Source organism: Tympanuchus pallidicinctus, unplaced genomic scaffold, assembly GCF_026119805.1.
Source record: "Tympanuchus pallidicinctus isolate F22 unplaced genomic scaffold, pur_lepc_1.0 scaffold5, whole genome shotgun sequence".
In the NCBI taxonomy this organism is placed as follows: domain Eukaryota; kingdom Metazoa; phylum Chordata; class Aves; order Galliformes; family Phasianidae; genus Tympanuchus; species Tympanuchus pallidicinctus.
In genome coordinates, this window is record NW_026294769.1 from 37,976,540 (window position 1) to 38,004,129 (window position 27,590).

Here is a 27,590-nt window from a genome sequence, read left to right on the forward strand (position 1 = left end):
GGTACATGATGTGAAGAGTAATAATTCTATTGTAAGACAGATATACGCATGCAGCAAAATAATATAATATGAAAAAAACACATGATTTGGAGTGCAAATAATTAATTAAGCCCTAGTTCTTTCACAGTACATTTACTGGTAATTTGATAAATACCTCTGACTGTCAATTTTTACCGCAAGCATTCTTTTTTTTTGTGACTATTTAAAAGTCAGAACTTTATTTATTATTATGTATGTATGTTGCAGAGAAAAATACAAAAAAATTAAATTAAATTAAAAAAAAAAAAAAAAAGATGGAGATAGAGTAGGAAGATAGAGTTATACAATCAGATTTCTGAGCATCATTCATTTCCTTGGGCAAATCAAGTATCCTGAGGTCAGCTATTCACTTATTATGCATACACTGTCAGGAAGTGCTAGACTTGTCAAAAAATAATTATCTTCACTATTTTTGTTAACAAAGATAATTGCATGAGTGCAGTTAGTTCCCAAGTACTTAAACTCCAGAGCCAGAATTTCAAGCCTCTGCTTCCCAGAGCAAAAGCATGGGAGTAGACGCCAGTGATTGTTCAGCACTGGTCTGACAATGTAGAAGCACTACACTTATCTGCTTGATAACAAAAATATGTTACATATGTGACTGAATTAATAGTAAAAGATGATGAAGTTATCCAGAGGATTAAATTTCCACTATACTGTCAGCTACAAGAACAAATTTCATTATTTATACCTGTGTGCATAAAGGATTTTTTGTTGGTTGCTCCAGTAGGACCAAATCAGTCTGTGTTTCTCAGAAAATTTGCTATGCAGTGAGGATACCCACACCGAACATGATTTTGCATAAGGACTAAAGGTACCAGAAAGATATCTGGTGGCCAAGATGAAAAACTACAAGTTGAAGTTTAGGTTCAGTTTTACCTCAGATTATCCTCAGCAGGTTGATAATTAGTGTTGTTGTGCTTTAGTTTCTCCATCTTCATAGGAAAACAAATGCTTCATAGGACTGCATCAAAGAAAATATGTAATTATCAAAAAATTTAAAAAAAGAGAACCATCAAAAGAAGCATGGTCTGCATCAAAAGAAGCATGGCCAACAGGGTGAGGGAGGTGTTTCTGCCCCTCTGATCTGTGCTCATGAGACCTCACTTGGAATGCTGCATCCAGATGTAGAGTCCTCAGTACAGGAAAGGCATTGACCTGTTGGAGTGCATCCAGAAGAGGGCCACACAAATGACCCAAGGGATGGAACACCTCTCCTATGAGGACAGACTGAGAGAGCTGGGGCTGTTCAACCTGGAGAAGACAAGGCTCTGAGGAGACCTGGTAGTGGCCTTTCAGTATCTAAAGGGGAGCTGTAAGAAGGAATGGGACTGACTCTTTAGCAGGGTCTGTTGTGATAGGACAAGATGAGGAGAAATGGTTTCAAACTAATAGAGGGAGATTTAGATTGGCTATCTAAAAAGAAGTTTGTCACAGTAAGAATAGTGAGGCACTGGAACAGGTTGCCCCAGAGATGTGAATGCACCCATGTCTGGAGACACTCAAGGTCAGGCTGGACAGGGCTTTGAGCAACCTGTTCTTGCTGTAGATGCTCCCGTTCACTGCAGGGGAGTTGGACTAGATGACCTGTAAGGGAGCTTTCAAACTCAAATGATTCTATTACTCTATAAGAAACCAGACAATATATTTAGTCTTCATCTCCTTTGTATCAGTCTAGTTAATCTATTTACTAATTCACTAGTTTCTATCAACAGCTGTTTGAATATTTATTTTGAATCTGCTAATTTCTTCAGGAAAATGAGAACAGCTCTATTTTTATGTATGTTCCATTTACTGAAAATGAAATTGAACTATTTATTCCCATATAAAGAATGTGGCACAGTTTTCCATCAGACTTTTAACAAGTTATGAATGTGAAGCTTTCTAGTCTCTTGATGAAAATACACTCTGAAAATGAATATTATATTATCCAGATGTATACAAACATCTTGGAAAACCGCACAGAAAACATTACATACAGGTGATTAATCACGTGCAAAAGATATACTAACAATTTTCCTTAAGTCCCAGTATTTTTAAACACTGCAATGCTTTACCATACACAGACATAATAAAGTCATTTTGATACGTAGGCAGTTCATGCTAAAGCTGCATTTTCACAGAACAGACAAATGTTACAAATACATTAGTTGAGGGGAATGCGGTAGTGTTCTGCTGAAATATAAATAACACTTTTCACTTTAAAAGAATATGACAAATCATGTTGTCAACCTGTATACTTCAGAAGCAATCAATATTTGAGTAAATCTATGCTTTTGGCATAACTTACTGTTATAATTTAATGTCAGTTAAGATAATCTTACAGTGTAAAGAGAAAACCCAGAACTTTCTTTACCTAACACAATAATAAGTTTCTCCTCTTTCCCAAGAAATGTGTAGTAGCACCTGGTCAACTACCGTAATTATGGTGCCAAAATCTGACCACTAATCAGGTCCTCTACACTTGAACTTATTTTCCGAATGTCTTTGTGTGTTAGTAATTGGCTTGGTTCAACCCACTAGGACTTCTTAAATGTTCCAGAAATGTCTGTGTGAGTCTAGTTCAAACTGCAGTGGTAACCTGCGTCAGTCCAAGATCATTGGACTCTTCTCTCTCTTGCGGACAGTAAGACGACATTTCCACGACTAGTCATACAGGTTTGTTTGTCCCATCTGCTTCCCTCCTATAAGCTGGGTCTTGCACGGTGTTTCGAACTCTGCTGGTACTCTGCCTGTCCATCCTCATCTTAAAGGGGAAGCAGAAGTCTTTGAAACATCTCTTGAAGTTTTCATCCAAAAAGGCATAAAGGATAGGATTGAGGCTGCTGTTGGTGTACCCCAAAGCAATACAGAAATAATAGCTGGATACAGCAGCAGTACTGTGGGACACATCCCCCAATGCTTCAACCAGCACAAAAATGTGAATAGGAGTCCAACAGATAATAAAAACTGCCACAACCACAAGAACCAACCTGGTGATGCGGCGCAGGTTTCGATCTTTTTCTCGAGACCCTGAGAGAAGTCGTACGCTTTTAAGGCGCAGGATCATCAGAGTATAGCAAACAATTATAATGAGCACTGGAATAACAAATGCAAAGACAAAGACACAGATTTTCATGAAGATGTCCCACCACACATAGTCTCTGTCTGGGAACTGCAAGGAGCATTCAGTGCTAGCAGTATCTAGGAGAGAAAGAAGCAAGAAAAAGAAAATTGCTTTATTATTAGATATTCTAAATAATATAATTATCATGGTGTAAGCTAGAGAAAGTGATTATCTTGCATTGTGATACTAATAAAGGAAGTTATCATTAAATCACTCAATGAAAAGCTTTACATTACCACTGAAATTGGTTTTACACAGCTTTCTCTGGAAATTACTTACACAGAGATGGGTTTTTTAAACTGCATAACATTGTATAAATGTAATTTCCCACAGGAGGAGCTAAGAACACAGACAGAAAAATTAAAATTTATAAAATAGGATGAACAATTTTTTTCCATTTGAATTTCACTGAGATTTAAAGCCAAGAAGAGTATACCAGGTTTAATGGAGTGGAAAACTCATAATTACTATCAAACTATACAAGATTTTGTCTGCGTAAGGAGGCAGATTTTTCATATTATGAATGGTGCAGTGCAATGAGCTTTTGATTGTAGGAAGATTTTGCCAATGTGCGATAATTGAGTAGTAATCTTTTCCCATGTGTTTTCTTCAGAGTAAATTGAATACACGGAAATTCTTGCATTCAGAAAAAATTAATTCCTGGCAACAGATTCTTTTCAGTCACATAGAAGCAAACAAAATAAGTTTGTGTGCAGAGTCAAATGGAAGCTGCTCTTTTTGCAGATCACATCACTGAAAATTCAGACTGCGCAGCAACTGTGGGATCTGAACCACCGGTGCCATCCCACTTCCTTTCTCCTTGCCTATGCTAGGATTCAAAGTCACGAGCTGTCACATTATTTTATGTCCCAGAAATATTCCATCTGACAGGAGGCTGCTAAGGTGTGAAATATTTGAGGTTTCATTTTCTGACCTCATGGCCACCTTCCAGCATATAAACCACATAGCAAAACAAGAGATAAGATAAATAGCAAAGCAAAACAAGGGGTAAATTTATAACTACTATCAGCAGTTAAAATTCACTGAAGACAAGCCAAGGTAACACAAGGTATTTCACTCTGAATTGTATCTTATATTTTCTCCTGCCAAATCTGCATTATTCTTTGGTTTGCTTTTGTTTTGTTTTTTCCCCTAGGGAATTCATCACTCCTCTGCAAACTGGTATCTACTGGCTATGTTGAATCAGACCAAAGGGTGGAAAGCTTCAATACACTGTTGCATATCACTTTTTTATATGTCTCCGTAAGACTAGTCAGAAAAAAAATCCATCAAACTGTATTTCCTTGCTATCAAAATGTTTCACAAACCAAGCTGATGTTGCTGATATTGTTGTGAAGAAGGGCTGTTTGCGTGTGCCTGCGTGTGAAGCTATCCTTATGGTATCATACAGACATGTCCATGGATAGATATCAGAAAGGTGTCACTGGATGAGTTAAATTCTAAAATAACAAATAAGAAGTTGAAAATGAAGCTAAATATTTTGAAATTTTGTTTCAGAGAATATAATAACTAATGGATGATTCTGAAAGCTGAAAAGTGAAAAGACATCTTTCAAGACTGACGCAGAATGATAAACTGATAACACAATTATAATGTCATAGGCCTGAAGCTTTCAATCAACTTCTCTTAATCCTCTGTGATTATATGTTGACAAAGTAAGCTGCTCTTCTGATATTTTATTCTAGAAACTTTAATAATGATCTTCAAGGAAACTTCCACATTGATTACTACTGTTATTTGTAGTAGACCACAGCCTAGCTGCAGCAATCAAAACAGGATGAGGGTACAACAGTTAGACCAGTAAGATGTGCAGCTGAGATAATTGTGAGCTGTGGTTGATCAGGGATGACTGCTCTACGCCACATCCATTCACTCACTGAAACTGTCCCTCTTCACAGCTAATTTCAGGGATTTATCCAAATTATTAGGTTAGAAAAAGCTCCTGCTGATTAAGATGTTTATTCAAATCAAATCTTCCTGAGAAAGCCAGAGGAATCCATGCGTTTTGCTGCCACTTCTGAGAGGGTAGGTGTTGCTGAACATCTGGAGTCACGCTGAAATGAAAGCCTGCAACCTTCAGATGCAGGTGGAAGAGCAAGTATAGCCTAGCCACCATCCCCCAGCAAAGGGCTCAGAATCCAGGCAGCCCTTCCAGTAATAGAAAAGGAAAAATCAGAAACGACTTAGAAATTTTATTGTGCCAACATTATTCTATCCTAATCAAAACCATCTGGAAAAAAAAGGTTTACAATGTTTCACATCCTGTGAATTTGAACAGATAATTTTGACATTGCTTTTCATTGAAAAAAATCTTTTAATTTTACAGTGAAAGATATTTAAACTGCACTTAATTACTGAGATAAAAAATGTGTAATTAATTGTATTATAAATATAAGCAAATATTTTAGTATTAAAATAAGTATTGATATACTAATATACTAAATAAGTACAAATATAATAATACTAAATATAATATAATAATAGTACTAAAAATACTAATACAATATTAAATTGAATATACACAAAAATAAAAATAAAATATAGGCATAAATATACTCTGAGAAGGTTAAAAAAAAAAAAAAAAGCATTAGTATACTTGATTCAATTTTAATTCTGGAAGCTTTTTTAATAAGAATATTCACAGAATCACAGAAACACCAACGTTGGAAAAAACCTACAAGATCATCCAGTCCAACCATCCACCTATCACCAATAGTTCTCACTAAACCATATCCTTCAACACAAAATCCAAATTCTCAAAAGAAATGCTTTATCTCCTTCAGAAGAAGACAGAAAAAAAATCATGCTGGTCCATGACCCCTAAATACAGTTATGCCTGCTACACTTTATATAATTTTGTAAATGACAATGGTATTTCAGGAGCCAATAAATTATTGAATATAAACGTAATGGCTGTTCAAGATTCATAACAATTTACTTAAGTCTTATCCTAAATTCATAGTGTTGTCTCTCCCAATGACATGGATGCCATATGGAATCCATTTACTTTTTCGTGGTTTACATTGATGGCCAACAAATATCCCTGTCAGAGATACACAATATCACAATCATATTCAGGTGTTTGAGGAAAGAATAAAATGCAGGGTTCTTTTGGGCTACTTTCTGCCTGAAGAAGTTCAGAACTAAGTAGAGTACAGTGTCACAAAATGAGCATTTAAAATTTCAGTGTCTTGTCCCACTCTGAAGCCAGCTATTCCAATATTTCAATGTACTTAAAGAAAAGTACTTCACTTCGGATGGTACTTTTGTATAAAGGTATATTAAAATATTTGATAAGCTACCGCTTAAGATTCATCTCAATCCTTGTACAGGATATCTATTTCTGTTAAATGTCTTAGTAACCTACTGCCTTCAGGCATTCATACTTCTCTCTACTCAACTGAGTTATTAAACTGGAGCCTTTTCTTTTCTAAAGCAAATGCTTCTTCAGCAATAAAGGCTCCATTAAGTCCAGAGAGTGAAAATTTATACAGATATAAGGAAAATGCATCTGGAAGGACACTGCAGGGAGAAATCCTGCATTGTGAGAATAAAAAGGACTAATTGAGCATGGGTTTGTAGCTTTAAATATAGTCAGTTTCTGTTTGATGTTGTTTAAATCCAAACCCAACAGAGGCCCTGTAGCATATAAACAGCAACTATTATCACCAATGTAAAATAAAGTTTCTGTCCTGAGCTCCTGCTGTAAGGAGTATCTTAGTATTCTCCCCTTTGCCACAGCACAATTCATGAACACACCAGAAAAAATAACTGGTAATAAACGCTCAAGAGGCACTGTAGATCAGACAAGCAGGGCTGAACAGTAGGGACTGACAAACATTTACCAGTGATTTCCAAGCTCATTTGGCCCAGCTGTATTTCTAATAGGTGTTTCTGCAGGAAAAAATATCTACCTGCCACGAGGTGTGAAAAAGGCATTTAATCGTTTCTGGCCTCAGAGCAGCCCCTTGATCCAAATATGATGATTACAAAATGAAAAGAACATTCTGGTAGTTAAGCATGCTTCAAACAAAACACTTGGCCAATGTTTTATAACCTTCAGAATTTCTTAAGTAGACAGACAAAAATTCTTCTCACAGATGTTCTGAAGTGTTTTTTTCCTGAGCTGCACATGGCTTTATATAGCCTGTAAGAACTTGATAGGGAAGAAGAGTTACAGCACTGCAAATTGGGAAACTTGAACTCCCAAATGTCTGAAAGATGTTTCCAGAGATGCTCTCCTTTCACATACCTACTGTAAGACCAACAGAAAAAAAAGAATTTGAATATCCTCAATCAAATAAAACAGCACTTGAGCAGCTATTTTATTAATGAACACCATTGTTTTGTTTGCACTGATCTATGCCAAAGAGTTAAACACACTGCATTTATTTTCTCTCCCGGATAAAACTGTGCCCTTATGTAAAGTTTACCAGTTCTCCTGGGAGGAGTGAAAACTTTCTACTGGAATAGGCAGCTAAATGAGCAATTTGTTAATCATTTGTCAAAAGAAAAGTAACATCCCAGACAACACTACTACCAAATAAATATGTATGCCTTGTATTTCATAGAGCCATCCATAACAGAATGTCCTCAACACCAGGACATACATTAGAGGTTTTGAAGACACAGTATTGCACCCATATTGCTGCTATACCTGCTGGTAGGAAGTACATATCACCCCTTTTCTTTTCAAGGATTTCAGAATAAGATTAACTCCCTAGCAGAACATAGTAAAGAGTCACTGGATATAGGGGTTAAATCTGCAGTCCTTCACAGATTGCAAATTTCAACAGAGCCTACAGCACTCCATGGTCACATTCATTGACTTCATGTTCTGTAGTTGCTTCCCTGCCATGCTCTGTGTTCCTGGTTCCTCTGCTGATGCTTCTCAGCCTTTCCAAGTCTACATACATGTCCTACTCCTTTTTAAATAAGAATTTCTGACACTGTCATTTTCTTAGCATTTAGCTTACCTTTTTTCTCTCCAGCTACTGTCTTTCTTCCTTTTTTCACCAAATCTTTAAGTTCTGTGAAATGGTTGCTGACAAAAAGCTCCCAAGCTTTAATAGTAATGCTAATGAGAAGCAAACTAGTTTCTGCTCTTGAAACCTCATCAGAACTACTCTCACAATGCCTACAGAAAGAACTCTCAGCCTACATTTCAAGTTTCATCTGGTCTTTGAATTTTCAGCCATGTTCAAATACCTGACTACTTCCCCCTGCTGTCTGTTGTTATTTTCTTATGGTCTCAGTCTAGCACATATAGTGCTTCAAAGTGCACTTGATTCTTTAAGTTGGCAAGGATATCTGAGCTTAAATTCTTTATACGCCATATTTCAAAATGTCAGAAATTTAGGCACACTTTTTGAAACAAGGAATGTGAATGATCTTCTATGTGTAGAGTTTGCACAAATTACCAAAGTCAAAATCAATCAGGTTTAGTCAATATTCCAAGCAATGTTTTACATCATTCAAATAAAATGAAGTCTCCGCTTTGCATGCTCACACTCACCTTCCCTGACTTTGGTACCTCCGAGAACTATGGCAGATATGCCAACAGATGAGGACAACAGCCAGATACAGATGTTGATTATCTTTGCCTTGAGAGGAGTACGGAAGTCCAGAGCCTTCACAGGGTGACATACAGCAATGTATCGATCAACGCTCATCATGGTCAGTGTGAATATGCTGGTAAACATGTTATAATAGTCGATCGAAATAACTATTTTACACAGCACATCCCCAAATGGCCAAGAGTTCATCAGGTACTCTGTGCTTTGGAAAGGCATAGTCGTGGTAACTAGTGCATCTGCCATAGCCAGATTGAAAATGTAGATGTTGGTTGCTGTCTTCATCTTTGTATATCTGAAAGACAAAAAAGTAAGGTTTATATGACTGAGGACATTCAAATGCGTAACAGTTTTTCAGACAATCTGCAGTCATTTTTTGGCTATCATTCCTAATTTGTGACAGAAGTGCACATATTCAGGACCCTTGAATTAACAGTAAACACCTTTCATTCAGTCCCTCAACCTGCATGATCAGTTACAGCTATCCAGTACGCATAAAACCAGATAATGAATAAATTTAATCTAATAATCCAAACAATGATTTCCATGCTATCTTCTCAACTACATCTACAAGCAAATATCATCGTTACATTTGCAAGTGACAAAATTGTTTTGTGTTTCCTTTTCTTATTGCTAACTGTCAGTATTTACAAATGTATTGTTTGTTTTGTTGTAGCAATAGACATTTCATGGATGTAGGAATCTCTGTTAATAGTTACTTTTGCTGGGCTAGATTGCCATCTTGTACAAGTTCTAGCAATTTATCTTCTTTTCTCCCACATTTCCAATTTCCCCTCCTTCATCTCCAGATTTTCCCTGCCTACTCTTCCACAACTTCTATTATAAAAGCTGATAACTATTTAAGCAGGATATCTCAATGGAAAAAAGTATCATAGCAATGACTTCTCTGCATCCTTTAATTTCACCAAAATGAAGCATTTGTTTTTTCCATGTAGCGAGAACCTTAACCTACACAGAGAAATATGATCTTAAACAGGACCATGCTTTCTTCTGTATAATGCTAACTTTAACTCTGTGGGCACAGGTTCTGTACCAGGGTGAAGAGGACTGCTGCCAGCTCTACTATGGACACAAAGCATCAATCAGAGAATCATAGAATCACAAGGTTGGAAACGACTTGCAAGATCATCTAGTCCAACCGTCCTCCCATTACCATTGCTACCACAAGCACTAAGCCATATCTCATCCAGACGTCTCTTGAACACTGCCAGGGATGGTGACTCCACCACCTCCCTGGGCAGGCCATTCCAATGTTTGACCACTCTCTGAGAGAAAAGTTCTTCCTTATGTCTAACCTAAACCATGAAGGAGAGCCTCTCTCATTTCCATTATTAACATAGGAATATACTTAACTCTCCTCTCTGAAATGCTTTTCCCCTTTCACTGTGTAGTGAAAGTTACTTTTGCTCATTGCCATCAATTTATTACAAGATTCAATGACAGATTTTCCTTCTCAAAATTATTTCACTCTCATATTTTGAATGTGTGCCCAAACTAAAACGCATACATCCAACACACACAGAAACACATCCAGCTAGATATTGTTATTCATTGTTAATGAGCTTACAAAGGAAATATTAGATCTAATCTGTTCAGCTTAAAAACATGTTGTTTAATGTGTCTATTTGTCTTTAAAACTGTGACATGTAAAATCAAAATTAATTTGAAAAAACTATATCTAGCAGAGCTTGAAAGTGCTGTCAAAATATGCCTAGTCAGTAAGTCAAATATTAATTAAAATATAGGCCAGTATGTAATTAATGACCAACTTGAAGGGTGAAAAATAGCGTTCATTCTTCTATGCTACTCTTACTAGAATTAATTGAGAAAATAAAGCAGAATTGCTGGTTCAAAGCACAGAAACAAGAACTGAATGGGAATAGAAGGTAAAAAACCTCCCAACTGAGATGCCAACAGTCTGCAGCAATTGCTGACATGACTGCAAAGATTCTTGGTACTTGCTTCTTGGGATAGTGCTCTACAGCCGTGAGTGCTCTACCCCTTACTCTGGTCTCCCTCTGCGCTCATGTGAGATTCTCCAAGATCAAAGGCAGAATAAAGATGGGAAAGAACCCACCAGTCAGAGCTGGGCTTATCTACAACTAACCTCCTTAAACATGTCCTCAAGTAGAGGAGTTTATTTGTCTTGTAGGCCATATTACAGCCCATAAGACACAGTGGAAACAGAAATACGAGAAGACAAGGTGAGGAAAAACAAATACAAGACACATTAACAGACTAAGAATTTTCTCCCTTGGGAAAAAAGAAAAAGCACTTCTGAACGTAGATGTGTTATAAGACTGAAGAAAAACTCACTAAACACTCAGATAGCAAATCTGTGCTAAAATGGACTGATCTTTTTAGCTGACTGTAAAGGAGTAGTAAAATGGTGATTTTAGTTCTGAAGATATCACTGAATACTGAAATTTGGAATTACTGCGTGGTTCACAGTAAAAAAAAAAAAAAAAAAAAAAAAAAGAGGATTATGAAAATACAGAAAACACACCTTAATGTACCACAAAAAAAAGTCAATTAAGTGGAGAAAATTGTTACTGTGTTTAACATAGAGAGCGCAAAACAGCTAGCTGATCAAAAAGAACACTGAGAGCTGGCCTGATTGGAGAGTCTGGAGTTCTTCACAAGGAGAAAATATCAAGGTCTGAAGAGCTCTTTCAGACTGGAAAGAAAAATATAACCAGAACAAATACATAAGAGTCACAGCCACAGAAACTCAGCTTATAAAGAACGACAGATATATCTCAAAAACTGAAGTGGTTATTATGGGAAATAAATTTCACAAAAAAAAGAGGAGTAATTTTTCCTTCTTTTATGCCTTCAAATCAATGTCTGCAGTTTTTCAAGTAGCTGTGCTTCAGTCAAAGACAAGTTACTAGGCTCAATACAGGAATATTTAAATTAAATGTAATAGCCTGTGGTAAGCAGATGTGAAATTACTGCTAGCTCTTCTGAATCACTACTTTTGTGGATATTCAAAAATTCCCCCAAGCATTTGGATAGGAAAAATTTGCTTTCACAAATGGAAGAAATTCCTTGATCTTTACCCTTTAAAGAAAACCAGAAATTTTTAATAAGAAATATCTAAGAGGATTTCATTAGTGTTAAAAAATCAAATCTCTGAAAGCCTTTATCTCTAAAATCTCTTGTTCCTTGCAAACTTTTCTTATGTGCGTGTATGACATAGTTTAATTATGTGTCAATGTACATTTTATTTTCCCTCACCCTCACGCTTGCACCCTCATCCTAGCACCCTGTGCTCTCTTGCACAGAAAAGATCCCCTGTAAAATAGAAGTAATTTTTAAATTAGCTTCAAAATTCAAAATTCTGAAGCTGGAACATGAATAGTGTTCTCTGTATACACATTGTGTGTGATATTATAAACATAAAGTGAGCAATTTTAATTTTTTAGACTCTATATTACATGCACATATAAGTAAAATAATACTCCTCACTGCACTGATCTAACAACAAGGATGTCTTGTTATGTACAGGTATTAAGAAATTCAGAGTCATCCAAGCATCAGAATTTATACGACCTCCAATGTAAGCAGATGAAATTGATATGCACATACATGCTTATATAAAACAGTGTGCCATTCCACTTATAAAATTCTGTGGAAAGCTTTGATTCATTTCCTTGGCACATGCACATAATAGTGCTGGCTTTGATAGCCTTACTTCCTGAGTGCCCAGTGCTTCCCCATAGCTCACTGCCCTGGCAGGCCCATGACAGTTGGCCTTGCCCAATTCCCTCCCAGTTCAGAAACCACGGGCAGGTGCTGCTTGCACCTTTCTCTCTCAGTCAGAACAGGCACTTGAAAGACTCTGACCCCTTCTCTGTCAAACTTTGAACAAGAAGGAGGGAGACTAATAAATACAGCTCCAATTAATACTTTATTTTATTTATTTAGGCAATCAATTCTTCCAGGTACAGCCAAGCAGTAATGGGTACCTAACTCAAGTTCACTGGTTAACCTCTGTAATGCTAAGTACAAACACATTTTACTGATGACATCCTAAATCTCTTTTATGTCACAATAATAATGGAAAGCTTGAAGCATTGGCCTTCACTTCAGTAAGATATTAGCCTTTTAAGCTGTAGGCAATATGGATTAAATCACACATTAATTTAGGAGTTCATAAATTCAGAAAATCCTTTGAGAGTCTGAACTCAACCATCCAAACTTCTTTCGAATTTTTGGAATTAAACATTCAAAAAATATTAAATGCTTAGATGTCTCTGAAGATATGTGTTTGCTGGCTTAATCAAAAGTCCAGCTAAAGTAATAGAGCAAGAACTGTGGCTGTCAGACAGTTTGAAGTGGACGCTGATAGAGTCTTGAGTCTAATTCTAGACGAGAAAATTGTCTGCTTTTCTAAACACTTTTCTATTGCACTGAAATATAGAAGGCAATATTTTTTATGGTTTGAGCATTCCCCCTATGCCCAAATCTGCACAAGAAGAAGATGAAAATAGTCATGAAGTAAGGGAGTAAGGGAATCATATTTAAAAAATAAACAAAATTATTGATTCAAATAGTTGAATGTTATTTAGGGGGAATATATTGTAACGCACTTAAATTACTCTAGCAGAGTAAACAAGAGTGATACAACATAAGAATGGAAGGTCTCACAGCTAAATCAGGTGTTAGCATCTTATTTCAAGAAGCAGACAATCCTTCACTGACTTAAGCGAGTTGGTAGATTTTGAGACTACTGGTTAAGCTATTAGGAGGACTCAATCCTCTGCATGCTTTAAATAATCAGGGAATACGTGAAAAACCTGCAGAAAATAGTCAAGATGAGAAAGAAAACACTGCTTTAGATGTAATTTTTTGGATATACATATGACAGTGTTTTTTAAGAAGCAACATTAAAATCATATCTACATACATATCACAAGAAAATTTCTCTTAACTATCACAACTTAGCCTAAGCATGTTTTTCAAAAGTGGAAAGTTCTCTGAGGCTGGCTTTAGACTTGACCTTGAGAAAATTTTCCCCATCTCTCACTTCAGCCATCACTACTGAACTTTTCTTCTTGGCGCAGAATTTACTTTGCGCATCTTTTTAAGACACTAAACAGGAAAAAGAAATTGCACCTCCAATCAGTGAAACTGTGGTTATGGAAGGAGGAAGCATGCTAGCAAGAAATTGGCATGCTTTCAGAAAAAAATAAAAACGCATTAGTAAACCTACTAGAAGAGCCCTTTAAAGGCATTATCTTAACTAGAAGGGAGGAGCGTACATGCTAACATACAGCATAACGTTAACAAAATTAATACAAGCTGAAAAGGAGACTCTGGTAGAAGAATACAGCTGTAATAGGCTCAAATTTTCCCTGTGGTATGAAATGGGGGGGGAGGGGGAAGGGGAGCAAGTCTAACAGGTATACTACAACAACAAGCTGCAATACCAGAATGAAAATACAAAAGCATGAAAAATACAAGCTATAACAAACATATTTTTGGCAGATACCTGAGTCAGTGAATGTAAATGAAATGCTAAGCATGTCTAAAAGCAAATTGCAAAACCACCTATCACCAGAATGCAGGCACTGTTCCACTAGGTTCCTCTGGGTGATGTATATGGAGATCAAGCAGCTGAAAAGCTTATTCATGAAAGCTCTAAATCTCTGTATTCAGGGCATGCTTAATATCATATTGCATCAGAACGGGGTGGGGGGGGGGAGGGGTAGGGGAAAGAAAAAAAGGAGGAGGATATATTCCAAACATATTAATTCAAAAGGATGACTCAGCCATCTTTTGGATCTTCAAACTCAATGTAAGAGATTTATGATAATATGAAGTTAAGATTGAAATCATTTGAGGAACACAAAAATTACTACTTTTTGAACGACAGTCAGATGTTAGCAGTGGAGAAGGCGTCAGAAAAACATTTTAATTAAAGGTGAAAGTTATTATCACACATGCTTAAATGTTGCCTGTCTTTAACATCAAAATCACAAAAAGCCTACAAAAAAGTTGTATATATTGCCTTCAAAATCACATCCTGAATTGGAATTCTGTTTATTAATAAACACCTCTAGGTGTTTATTTTTGGGCAACTTAAAGAGAAAAGCAGAGAAAAATGCTTCTTCTATGTGGAAGAGGGAGATTATTGGAACAGGCTGTCCAGGGATAGTGATGAAATCAGCATCCCTTGAAGTGTTCAAGAAACATGCAGATATGGCACTGAATTTAGTGGGCATGGTTGTAATGGATTGGCGGTTGGACTTGGTGATCTCTATGGTAATTTCCACATTCCTTAATGATTTTGTTATTCTATGATTTTAATAAATGAATTTTCTGCTGTAGGTCCGAGATTGGCTGGCAAAGAGAACAAATCTCATTACTCAGAAGGAAAAGGATATCAGGGATAGCAGATTTTTCAGGGCCTTTCTTTCCAGCTACATAAGCAGCTATGCATGCAGACATTGGCTGGAAGCAGTCAGGTATAGTTGAACATTTTCTCCTAAGTAGAAGTTTCTGCAGGTAAGAAATAAAGAAAGAATTCAGAAGGCCCTCACATAGGGAGGTCCTGGGAATTAATACTGTGCATACCAGCTGAGGATTGTTTAGTCTGGAGAAGAGGAGGCTCAGGGGAGACCTCATTGCATGCTACAACTTCCTGAAGGGAGGCTGTGATGAGGAGGAGTTTGGCCTCTTCTCCCAGGCGACAAACAGGACCCAAGGAAATGGCCACAAGTTGTACCAGAGGAAACTTAGGATAGACATAAGGAAAAATCTTTTTCTCTCAGAGATTGGTCAGGCACTGGAATGGCTGCCCAGGAAGGTGGTGGAGTCGCCATCCCTGGCAGTGTTCAAGAGGTGTCTGGATGAGGAGCTGTGAGAGATGGGTTAGTGCTTGTGGTAGCAATGGTAATGGGAGGATGGTTGGAGTAGATGATCTTGCGGGTCATTTCCAACCTTGTAATTCTATGATTTTATGAGCACATATTTTCCATAGGAGATGAGGCAAGTTAAATGCAGGAAATATTAAGACAGTCAACTGAAAATCACGGCTGATAGCTCCCATGAAAATATTTTTCTTTTCCAGTGCACCTTTACAAACCAATAATTCAGAGAGCCATATCTAAGATTAAGATGCAATGCTATCCAACAGCCGGCAGCATGGTAAAAAATTCTGCATGTGAACAGTAAATTAACGGATTGAATAGCTTAATTGAACTAATTCAAACATGCAGGTTCTCATCTACCATTTCTCAAGTAGAACTTCCTTAACTGCCCTATGTTAAACATTGTGGATAGTCTACTGACAATGCACTAGGAAATGCACTTGTCTATCCAGCCAACCAGCAAATATGAAATCCCCTGTCCTCCAGGTGCATGGTAGCTAGGTTTGGGAACCCTAGATGTTTGCTCACAGTGTGCTTCAGAGTAGCACTAACCTCTGCAGCAAAGAGCAGCCAGGCAGAGTGCTGTGTGCTGCACTAGTGGTTTGACGGATGCAGAAAACAGAAAGGTTCTCCATGCACTCTTGCCACGCATTAACAGAAACTCATGCATTGAAGAAAAATATGTTGGGCTCCAATATTCACACAGAAAAAAAAAGAGCTTTCATTTTAAACAATGTCTTGAAAATTGAAAATAGCAAATTTCCTAGAATTAATTTTCACTTCTCCAGGGATTAGAAGCTGAGTCTAATGAGATCTGAACCCTCTGGCTTTAGGATAATTAAATATTTCAAAGATGATACACAGACTAGCATGCAAACTTCCCAATAGGATCATAAAAATGCTTTGCATCTTCATATATTCCTTATTTATATCTATTTTATAGGTCGGAGAATGCCAGCACTGGTCAGACACTCCTCTTTCCACGTCCTCTATCCATCTGTACACACTCCTTCCCCAAAGTTAATTCAGTTTGTGCACTCATGCCAACCAGAAGACAAGATGGCATTCATACTAATATTTCCTAATGCCTTTCAGGCTCCACAAAAGAGCATAGCAATGATCAAAGCACAAAGTCTGCCTTCAAGAACAGAGCACAGGGTCTGCATTTTGAGACTTATCTGGTTCTTACAGATGGAAGGACCAAAAGATAAACATGAGGTAATCTTCCTAGAAGTAGATTTTATCAAAGTCTTCCAGGTTGCTTTTCCTTTGGAAAGCAATATATAACTGAAATTAAATTTCTCCTTGACAACTCACCTGTGTCAGAGAATTTCAGATAGAAATCAACTAATCACAGTTTGAATAGATAGTAAGTAGCCAGTAAAGATTATCCCTCCCTACCCTTAGCACATCCCAGGACAAAGTCACTAAGTTAAAGATGTCCCACCATGACACCCTTCCAGCAAATTCCAAATCTTCTTTGGGGAAAAACAAAATTAAAAGTCCCCAGTCTTCCTTTTTCTGTCTCCTCACCAAGGACTAAGCCAGTCTGTCCCCACTGTCTCCCTGCTGCACCACATGTTTCTCAGGGACATGCTTGCATCTTGCATTCCCCCTGCTGAGGACTGATCATCTGTCTCAAACTTGCTGTCTCACCAGCAGCCAAATTGGCAAGTGCTTGTACGTTTTCACTTTCTGTCAGCTCAAAAGGACTCCCCATAATTTTTCTTGCTCTAGTCATTAATATCAGTTGTGCCTTTCCCTGAAATAAATGACCACCTGGCTGCTAGCCCAGTGGAAATGTCTGGAAAGATAACAAATATCTTTCCACAAGCCAAACAGATTACACATTATAAGCAATAGCTTCCTTCTAATATTTTCTCTAATAAATATTCCTTCCAACCCCTTCCTGTGTTCTCTCTAGTGTCTCAGTATCAGCTCTTCTTATCATAGCATCTTTTTGGGAACTCATGTTGAGTTTCTTGTCTCTTATAAATCCCAGGTCTCGCTTACTTATTGTCTAGTGGAGTATTAAATAAATTAAAAACATTCAGATTTTGTTTAAATAAGTGATGTTTTTCAAGGTACCAATATTTTCACTTATAAACCGGTTCTCTTTCTACTACCCTGGTCTTTGTGCCATCTGTAAAACCTGGCAATAGTGATTAGTAATCAAAGTCTTTATGAAAATGGTGCCATGCTAGGCCAGATCCTGAAGAATCCACCAAAATAACCTTCACTCTGAGAGGTGAGGCCAGACATTCCCTCAGGTCCCATGATGAACTGCTATCAATCCATTTGATACTTCTGTGCTAATAGTAAGATGTTGCCTGTTCATCAGGTAAAAACAGATTAAAAGACACAAAGTTCATAAAGTATGCTGCAGCTAGGTCTTTACTTTTAGCAGCCAATTCCATAATTTCATTAAAGAATGAAATCATGCTGGCTACAATTAATAGAGAACAGGCAATTCAGTTAGGTCGACTCTTCCGCAGCTTCTGAAATTTTTCATTTCAGAATATTACTTCAAAATGTAATTTAATAAAATTAGGACAATAATTTAAAGTGCTATCTTTGTGTTGCCAAAATCTAGTTATTAATTTAAACTTGTATACTGAATCTATTTCATTTTTTATATATATGTATTTTAATACTTTTATTATTGTTTAGAATGAATCACAGAAATCACAGAATTGTAGGGGTTGGAAGGGACCTCCAGAGATCATCGAGTCCAACCCCCCTGCCAAAGCAGGTTCCCTACAGCAGGTCGCACAGGTAGGCATCCAGGCAGGTCTTGAACATCTCCAGAGAAGGAGACTCCACCACCTCCCTGGGCAGCCTGTTCCAGTGCTCCGTCACCTCACTGTAAAGAAGTTCTTGCACATATTTGTGTGGAACTTCCTATGCTGCAGTTTCCGGCCATTTCCCCTTGTCCTGTCTCCACTCACTACTGAAAAGAGTTCGGCCTCTCCATTCTGCTCCCCACACTTTGGATATTTATAGACCTGGATCAGATCCTCTCTCAGTCTTCTTTTCTCAAGGCTGAACAGACCCAGTTCACTCAACCTTTCCTCATAGGAGAGATGCTCCAGGCCCTTCACCATCTCTGTGGCCCTCCGCTAGATGCCTTCCAAGAGATCTCTGTCTTTTTTGTACTGGGGAGCCCAGAACTGGACGCAGTACTCCAGATGAGCCCTCACCAGGGCAGAGTAGAGGGAGAAGATCACCTCCCTCGACCTGCTGGCCACGCTCTTTTTAATGCATCCCAGGATGCCATTGGCCCTCTTGGCCACAAGGGCACACTGCTGGCTCATGGCCAACCTGTCGTCCACCAGGACACCCAGGTCCCTCTCCGCAGAGCTCCTCTCCAGCAGGTCATCCCCCAACCTGTACTGGTGCATGCAATTATTCCTCCCCAGATGCAAGACTCTACACTTGCTTTTGTTAATCCTCATTCGGTTTTTTCCTGCCCAGCTCTCATCATGGAGAAGATTTAGAAACAATCTGGAAAGGAGTTGAATTTAGCTGACATTTCTTTATAAATTCTTTCTGTTGCATAAGATGCCACTCAGTTCTACGAATATCACAACAAACTACAAGCTTTCTCTATTCCCCTAGGAATGAATATAGATAACAGTGACACAAACTCCTGTTAAAAGTGCTTTTGCATGCAGAAAATTATTCAGTTCACTGGAAGCGTCAATGGTAATTTAAAAAGAAATAACAGGATTGGCTATTTAAGAATTAGATGATAGCAACTGTTCTCAGTAAATGACTTCAGGAACAATGGAGGTAAGGCACATGCAAAAAGTGATTCAAAAGTGGGCAAGAGACAGCCACATGGCTCCCACAGAGTTTTTACCAGAGTATGTTTATGGTTTTTGTAAAAGCAAATCCATTGCCAAAGCTGTAACTCAGCTTTCATTCAGAGGACTTTTCTTCCCATCCAGCTGTCACAAGAAAGCACCATGTTATTTTAAGCTAGAACTAAATTTTAGAGAAATAAAGTCAGGAGGAGAGGAGAGGGAGAAAGAGAAGAAGAAAGGAAAAGGACTATCATGTTTCCAAGGACAAGCAATTTTATTTATCAACACTGGCCAACTATTTTACTTCCAGAGATTAATAGTTCTGAGGGCTTGAGATAGGCTTTGACCGTGTCAAAATACACAAAGCTGTACAACTTCACTCAGATGAGGTCAGATAATTTTATCTGATTTCTACAAACCCATTTCTTGCCTCCTCTTCTCCTCTGTACCGTGCTTCTCACATAACATTTGCACTTTCTACCACTGCAGCAGGTAGTAAAACTCCCTGTTCCTCTCCTACTGTCTCCCAATGAAAAGAAGCAGCTTTAGGTGAGCATTACATCCCTTGTGCCGTACTGGCTGTTCGTCTGACAACAGACCCTTGGTACTTACACATGGACCATGCAGCTGATCTGAACACTGGGAGAGCTCCTGCAAACCATCCACAGCACTAATATCAACTGCAAGGAGGGAGCCAAGGATGCAGGTTTCATTCCTCTTTCAGCGCATTAAAAGTAAAATTTTGATGTGTCTGAATTGTCTGGAGTGCTTACAATAGAACTGGTCTTGTTCTGTTAGGATTTTGAGTGATGGGATTTGGGTTTATAAATCTGTTGTTTTTTGTTTAAAGACAGTAAATATCAATATATGCACTTTACAAGAGGAAACTGAGCCACAGAGCCACAAATTGACCTTGATCACTTTGATAGGTAAGAACAACGCTTTGTATCCCTGCAGTAAAACCAAGGGAAGAATGAATCCAGGTTTCCTGAGTCATGGTTTAACAGGCCACACTGGCACCACAGTACTAATGTACTACTCCCACTGTGCCTTCAACACAGCTCTCAATAAGAGCTGGAATGACTGGTCACCAAAATGAGGTGACAAATACACCGATCTCTCTATTACCCTATTTCAGCTCGAATGTTTTCCTATCACAGGAATTTCTTAACACATTAAAGAGATTTCAGAACAATGCCATTTCCAATTTTCTCCAACTCATATTCTTTCTCTACATCACTCAAGTGTTGGAAAGATGTACCTACCTCTGTCTCAACTTATCCCTTTCTTTTTAGCTCTGTCTCCCTTATCTGCATGGCTTTCTCTTCTTACCAATTTTTTTTTTTTATTTTCTTCCTGCTTCCATTTCTGCACTCACTGAAAACACACCCATTTGTCTCAAGAAGTCTGCAGCATCACCATGAGGGTTGTCTCCTTATCACTGAGGAGATATATGATACAAAATGAGGAGATATACTGATACAAAAATCTCACTCCTCCCTCATCCCTGGAGATATATGAACACCAGCTCTCCAATCTGGGGAAGAGCAAAGGTCTGTGACACAGCCCATCCCTCCAATAAATGAGCTGTTATGATCACATAGGAAGCATACTTCGGCTATTTGAAAGAATTCTTTTCATCTTTAGTAAGCCACGTAATTACACAATTTGCTTCCTTATCACAACTGAAAATTCATGTGCCAGTAGTGGGTGTTGGTCAAAACAGCAAAGGGAGTAGGAGCCAGGCCTGTGCTGCCTGCCAGTCCAGTAGGTATCAGGAGGAAGTATTTGGGGTTTGGAGACATGAGAAACAGTAAAGAGAAGACTCCTACAAATATAGTGTTCCTGGTGGTAAAGACAAGCCATTGCTCCATCTTAAAATTTCTGTTAGCTGCAGGAAAGTCAATTTGGGATGGCTCGGGGACACAATTACCCCCTTCCTGCTTTGTCTTTGCAGACCTTGGCTTTCCACATAAAGCATCAGTGCAATCTGCATTTTTCAATGGGTTATGAAAACTCATCTTGAGATGCACTTGTGAAGAGAGAGGATGAGTGGGAAAGAGAAAGGAAATTAAAAATTACGACAGAAATGAAAATACACTCTTGCATGAACATTTGGAATCTTAAATGTTCCATACTGAATACAATTAAATTTGTAATGTAAATACAATGTATTTAAGACTAAAGAAGGATCTGGCGGAGAGGAAGCCAAAGCTAGCTAGACCTTCATAAAAATAACCTTAGGAGGGTAATAGAAGAAGATAGAAAAAGAAATACATACAAATCAATATGATCCATCCATGCTGACTTGCAGGGTTCTGGATAAGTTTGAATTTTCTTCCATTGCTTGGACTGGCAAATCAGCACTGTACTGTTAAAAGATTGATGGCTTAGAAAACCTCTGCCTATGGCACTGTACATGTTAAGATTGGAGTCTCTCTTCTTGCAAAAATAAATTAAATATTTACTCTGGATGAAGAGTAAAATAGCTTGATGAGATATAAAAACTGCAGCATCACAAAGATGGAGCAAACCCGTTACCCTGCATTGACCACGGGAATCTTTATTTATTGAACTGACTTTTAAATGAGATTTCACTTTCATTTTTCAAGATATTCACCTGGTTCTGAGACATCTTTCATAAAGTACATCATCAATAACTTCACTGATTCCAGTTAACTCCTCCCATACCAAGTCTGGCAGAGTTATTTCATCATTCTGCAACTGCTTGACATTTATCATGCACACTTTGTTAACAAGATCAACCCGCAATCCCACCATTTTTCTTCCTATGTTCAAGGTGATTTCATTTATTGATCAAATACACCACAGGCTCACCAAAAAAAAAAAAAAAAAACAAACAAAAAACAGAGTTTTTTGCAAGATTCATATAAAATATGATGGAAGAGACTGAAAAGTTTCATGATTTCAATTTCTTTGGTTAGTCATTATCACCCTGCTGAGCTGCACTGTCCAGAAATTACTACAAATTACAAATGGGAAGAACAAAAAGAGAGAGAAAGCATAGCGCAGGAAAAAAAATATAACAATACACCAATATTGATGCATTTCTCTAAGTATTTCAATATGAAAAACTATTTGACACAGATACACAGTTTTCTCCTGTTTCCTGAAAAACAATAGGGAAAGTAGAACCTTCTCTGCATTTGTTATCTTCAAGGCAATGCCAACAACTGGAGTTAAACACCACTAAGCAGAGAAACAGCATCCCTTAGCTTACATTAAACGGATGTGATTCTTACTGTTTCCTTTTCTCCTACCTCATTAAGAGAGCTACTAGGTGACGAGGCAGCAAAATATCAGTGTCCACACAGCTGGATACATAAGCCATGTCTAGAGGATTCCTCTCAGGCAGAGAAAAAAATAAAATCACAAAAAGAAGGTACCCTGCAAAAGTTTCTATCTCCCACTTTCTCTCAGTCAAAGGCAGCCTCTCATCCCTAGAGGGCACCCGATGAACACAGCTCAGGGGCACCAAGCACCTTTCCCACAGGCTGCAGGATTCATCACCTTTATCCAGTTCCTCCCTTCTCTCTGTAACTGCACTTCCATGCAGGTTCTGTGACTGAAAAGATTTGGGGTCATTCTGGCTCCTTTTTTTTTGTTCAGTTCTTGATATATGCAGACTCAGACAGCTTCTATAAATTCCCCCCGAGCTGCCAAATTTCAGGACAGCCATTTGCACTTCCATCAAGTAAAGCCCCTTACCTTATGATGACAAACATCACCAGAGAGTTTCCCACCAAGCCAACAACGAAGACCACCGAGTAGACAGCGGTGATGATGATGGGAATGGAGGGGGAGATGCTGGTGTAGTTGTGCTGGGTGTCCCCAAAGGTCCCAGTGGCATTGCTGTCATAGTCTGCCCAGCCCAGGGGCCAGCTGCTGCTGGTGCTGGGAGGGCGACAGGGCCCCGGCATGCAGGTGGAGTCCAGCTCCTCCCGGAAAATCTGTACAGGGGCATCCATAGAGACCACGGCTCCCACAGACAAGAGAGAGACTGGGAGGAGGCTGCAGGAGAAAGAATGCTAGAAAAGGGAAAAAGAGGGAATGAGACAGAGGTGCTATCACAGCCACTGGATATAAAGAGCTATAAAATTTGTACCTGTTAAGGGGAACACTGCTGTAGCAAGAACTGTAGCTTGCCAAGCAGGGATTTAAATAAACCACATTCAAAATATATAAACATAAGTTTTACATCTCCGTATGTAATAAGTGTTTCTCCTCCAGGTGCACGAGGAAAGTTTCCCTCCACTTTCAGAAATTACAGAGAAACAAATCAGATGGGAAGCAGTTCAGATCCACCCCCACTCTTTAACTCTCTCTTTCCCATCCTCCATCTTTTAAGTCAAACAGCATCCTAGTGACAGGGGCTCCTTGCTCCCTAAACTCTACTATAAACAACAAAAAAAATCTACCACCTCTCTGTATACCTGCTTTGGCATAAGCCCTGCCTTATCTTTTTCTAGATCTCATGCTTGCTTCTAAACAAGAGACAAATAAATGACACGAAATACCTCTCAATCCAGGAGAAGGAGCAGAGTCCTCAGGCAGATATTAACAGGGAAAAAAAAGCATCCACTTGGCTCCTGGGAGTATCACAGATCTTCTAGGACTTTTGAACCCGAGGCACCTGAGCCCTCAGAGATGCATGCTAGCAGCAGAGCTGACTCCTGAGCATGAGCTATGGCATAGTAGCAGCAGCTGCTGCTGTTCCAGCTCCTACCACTTTACCTTTTCCCTCCCAGGCTCTCTCTGCTTCCCTCTCTCCGTCAGGGCTCCAGCAGCACGCTGCTCTGATGCACGCGTTCTCCTCTGCCTCTGTCCCTGCAGCTCAGAAGCTCACATGACTTCTGCCTCTGCGCTCAGAGGCAGACAAAATAAAAGAAATAACTTCTGCTGTGAGTGGGTGCTTGGTTTTGTACACTTTTCCAAATCAACTTTTCTCATTGCCCTCACACTCCCAGGCCTTAAGCAAAGATCCCCTTTGCCTTTCTGAATTCTGCATGCATTTACAGGCTGGTAGATGCTGAATAAAACAGAATTTTTCAGTTTAGATTTCTTTCCTGACCTGTCAGACTTTTCCTGCCTCAGCTTCACAACTGTGGATCCCAAATGCTTCTCACTGGGTAGCTGTGCTCCTCTTCCTTTATGCCTGCAACCTGGAGGAATGCCAGAAACTGGATCCCACAGCACAGAGAGGCAGGAACATCTGGGAACAGCCTGATTGCTGTCTATTTTTCATTCAACTGTGCCACACTGTGAGAAGCCAAGTATATCCTGCTGTGGTCAGGGATGGAGAGGAGGAGTGTGCAGAAATCAAATTCCTCAGGCTTAATCCCTTAAACACTCCATCCTGTGGGGCTGAAAACACACTAATCTTTGTTTGAAATCCCAAATCCCAACCAGAGTTCCCTGAGTAAGTGGCGTCTCCTTTGGAAGGAGCAGAGAATAGGCCAGGCAGGCTGTGCAGGACAGCAGGTCTCCGCAAGCACCTGCAGGGTGTCATGCCTCTCTGGACATTTTCTGAAGCTCAGATGGTCAGGAAAGGGTTGTGAGTTTCCTTCATCCTTATGAAACTTTACTCCAAGTTCTTCTGATAGGCTGAGGTTTCCATTTTTAAAACATTTTTTTCTTTCCAAATCTATAATCAAGATGAGAAATGGCATCAGCCTTAGACTCAAAAGTCTAGAAGGAGTTTTAAAATGTACAGAATCCCTTTCTGAAAGATCAAGGCTCACGCTAGCATAGTGATGGCCATGACTATGCTCACTGGAAAACATCAGCATCTGCTCACTGTCACCTACTTGGTGCTGTCTGGAAGTTTCACCCTTGATAAGAACATCAAAAGTGCAAGGCAACAAACACATGACAGTAAATCCCCTCAACCAAATATATTTTAAAGGTGGAAAACTCGCCTGGGACAATAACCGTTACTTGGAAGATAAAGTGAGATCCTAACATAACATACCCCCTGATCCTGTTTTTTCCTTTTGCAATCCATGGGCCTACATAATTGTACCAAAGGGAATTATTACTGCTGCTTCACCTCCTACATAGATTTATTTGGAGATTTTTAACTTCTTGTGAACACCTTCACTGAACTTCTCCACATTCTGTAATTAATAATTTAGCATTCGTTGCTAAATTCTCTCTTATCAACAATTGTTTGTTGCATTGGTTTTTGTTTGTTTGCTTGCTTTTTGTGGGTGTTTGTGTTTGTTTTGTTGTTGCTTTTTTGGTATTTTTTTTTTATAAGTATCTGAAGTGTGAGCACATACAGCTGCAAAATAATTAAGTGAACACTAAGGGTTAGGCTGGAGATACTGAGGAAGAAGCAACAGTTCATCATTCTGCTATTGCTACAGTTGGATCAGAAATGGAGAAGAAAAGCTTACTATTGCTCTCTGCATAAATCCAAAGCAAAGATAATGTGAAAAATTCACTAAGATTAGTTAATAGCAGACAAAGAATATTCAAGCATCAGGGGCTGGACAGTAAGCTCCTCTTTCTCTAGCTACATTCTGTGCTGAAACTCTTCAGGCATCTTAAAGTCAGCACACACACACACACACACACTCTATGTGTTTACAGCAACAGTCACTGACCCTTAATGGTGTAAGTATGCATTATATCTGCATGAAGCTGGACTGAGGTGGAGCTCAGCCATGGCACTGCTAGCTGCATGGTGAGGCATATGAGGGGCAACATTTAATCGGCTGGTGCCTTCTGTCTGAATGTGCTCCACTTCAGGGGCTCTATTCTAGCTATTGCTTGTTGCAGGTCTTTACAACTCAGTAGAAAGAAAGCATTAGGAATAAAGAAATGCCTTTTTTCTTCTGCAATTTTAGACAAATTCAGATAAACTGTTACAAATAATATTTCTCTTTTGCATGTTTGCTTTTCTGAGGAAAACTTCAATAGCTGGATTACCAGGAATAACTGGCCTCACTGCATATCCTAGAAACTTCTGCAGTGGTGGCTAAAGGAAGCCTGAGGACAGAGGAAGAACCATGCTCAGTCACACCCCCCTCTCCTCCAGCAAATAACTGTTCGGTTGCCACTGGGCCTTTCCAATAGTCCTGCAGAAAAGGACAGGAGTGTCCCAAAGTCACAAAGGAAGGGAAAGAAAGGGTTGGCAGGAGGTCAGCCCAACCGGTCCACACCAAAATTTCTGCCAGAACTCCCTGTTCCCCTGAGGGACTCTATTAGATAAGAGACCTTACTCTTCTCAGGGAAAGCAAGGAAAAATCTGGGAAAGGATAAGGGCATAAAAGCACGATATCAAACACACAGCTACAGTCTGTCTCTAGCTCTGATTGTGCACATCTGTGGCTTAAATGCCACAATTTTCTTCTTATTACAACACTATAGATTCAGCATTCAATTCTCAGGACTTTAGGAGAAAGAAGAGGAATAAATTGGACTTATTTTTCATTAAAAACAGAAAACCATACATGAAATTTGATATTTAAGAAACACTATTTAAGTCATGAATGCCAGTCCTCAGAGTTAAAGAAATACCACAGCCAGCTGTCTGATAGCCAGGCAGCAAAACACTAGGGGTTCTGTGCCTCATTCTTAGATAAACTACACAATATTGCAACATTTAAGCCAGAGGAAAAAAACATAAACTGGAAATTTTGTATCTGTAAAGTGTTTTCTTTTACAATTCTAGTGAAATTATTTGAATGAATAAAGAACACCGAGGGCAGGGATATGTGTGATGTTTAACAATAGCAGGTGGGAAGGGCTTCCACATTGTCTTCAGGTTTTTTATCTCTAAAATCTAAAATCGTTTATTGCTCAAAGAGCCACCACCATCAGCGCAGTGCTTCAAAATCATCATAATGCACTGGAATATTAATGCAGCCCTGACTCAGAGGTAAGAACAAAGCTCAGTGAGTCATTGGCACGACTCGGGGACCACAGCAGCATGCATGGTTTTAGGTGCCGTGTGAAAGTTGCTGAGCTTCCAACACTGTCTCCCTGAAGATCGTGACACATTCCAGGTTTAAGGTGAATTTTCAGAGCAGGGCAGACCTTGAAATCCAGCTGTGAACTTCGAGATCATGTGAAGAGGCCTCTTTTTATTCTAGAAATTGTGAGGGCGGCAAGATGAGTT

At 38.8% G+C, this 27,590-nt stretch overlaps 1 protein-coding gene across 2 annotated transcripts; it reads right to left on the reverse strand.

Moving 5' to 3' along the window:
- Positions 1-249: 249 nt before the first annotated feature.
- OPRK1 (opioid receptor kappa 1) lies at positions 250-25,102 on the reverse strand. 2 transcript variants are annotated; one of them, XM_052703192.1, is made up of 5 exons: positions 23,983-25,102; positions 23,174-23,493; positions 21,726-21,815; positions 8,682-9,034; positions 250-3,222 (listed from the first exon to the last, which is right to left on the reverse strand). In XM_052703192.1, the coding sequence occupies exons 2-5, from the start codon at positions 23,431-23,433 to the stop codon at positions 2,690-2,692; spliced, it is 1,236 nt and encodes a 411-aa protein (XP_052559152.1). In that variant the 5' UTR covers positions 23,434-23,493; positions 23,983-25,102; the 3' UTR covers positions 250-2,689. The 2 variants fall into 2 exon arrangements, with proteins under 2 accessions (XP_052559152.1, XP_052559151.1); XM_052703191.1 differs by lacking the exon at positions 21,726-21,815.
- Between the last annotated feature and the right edge of the window lie 2,488 nt (positions 25,103-27,590).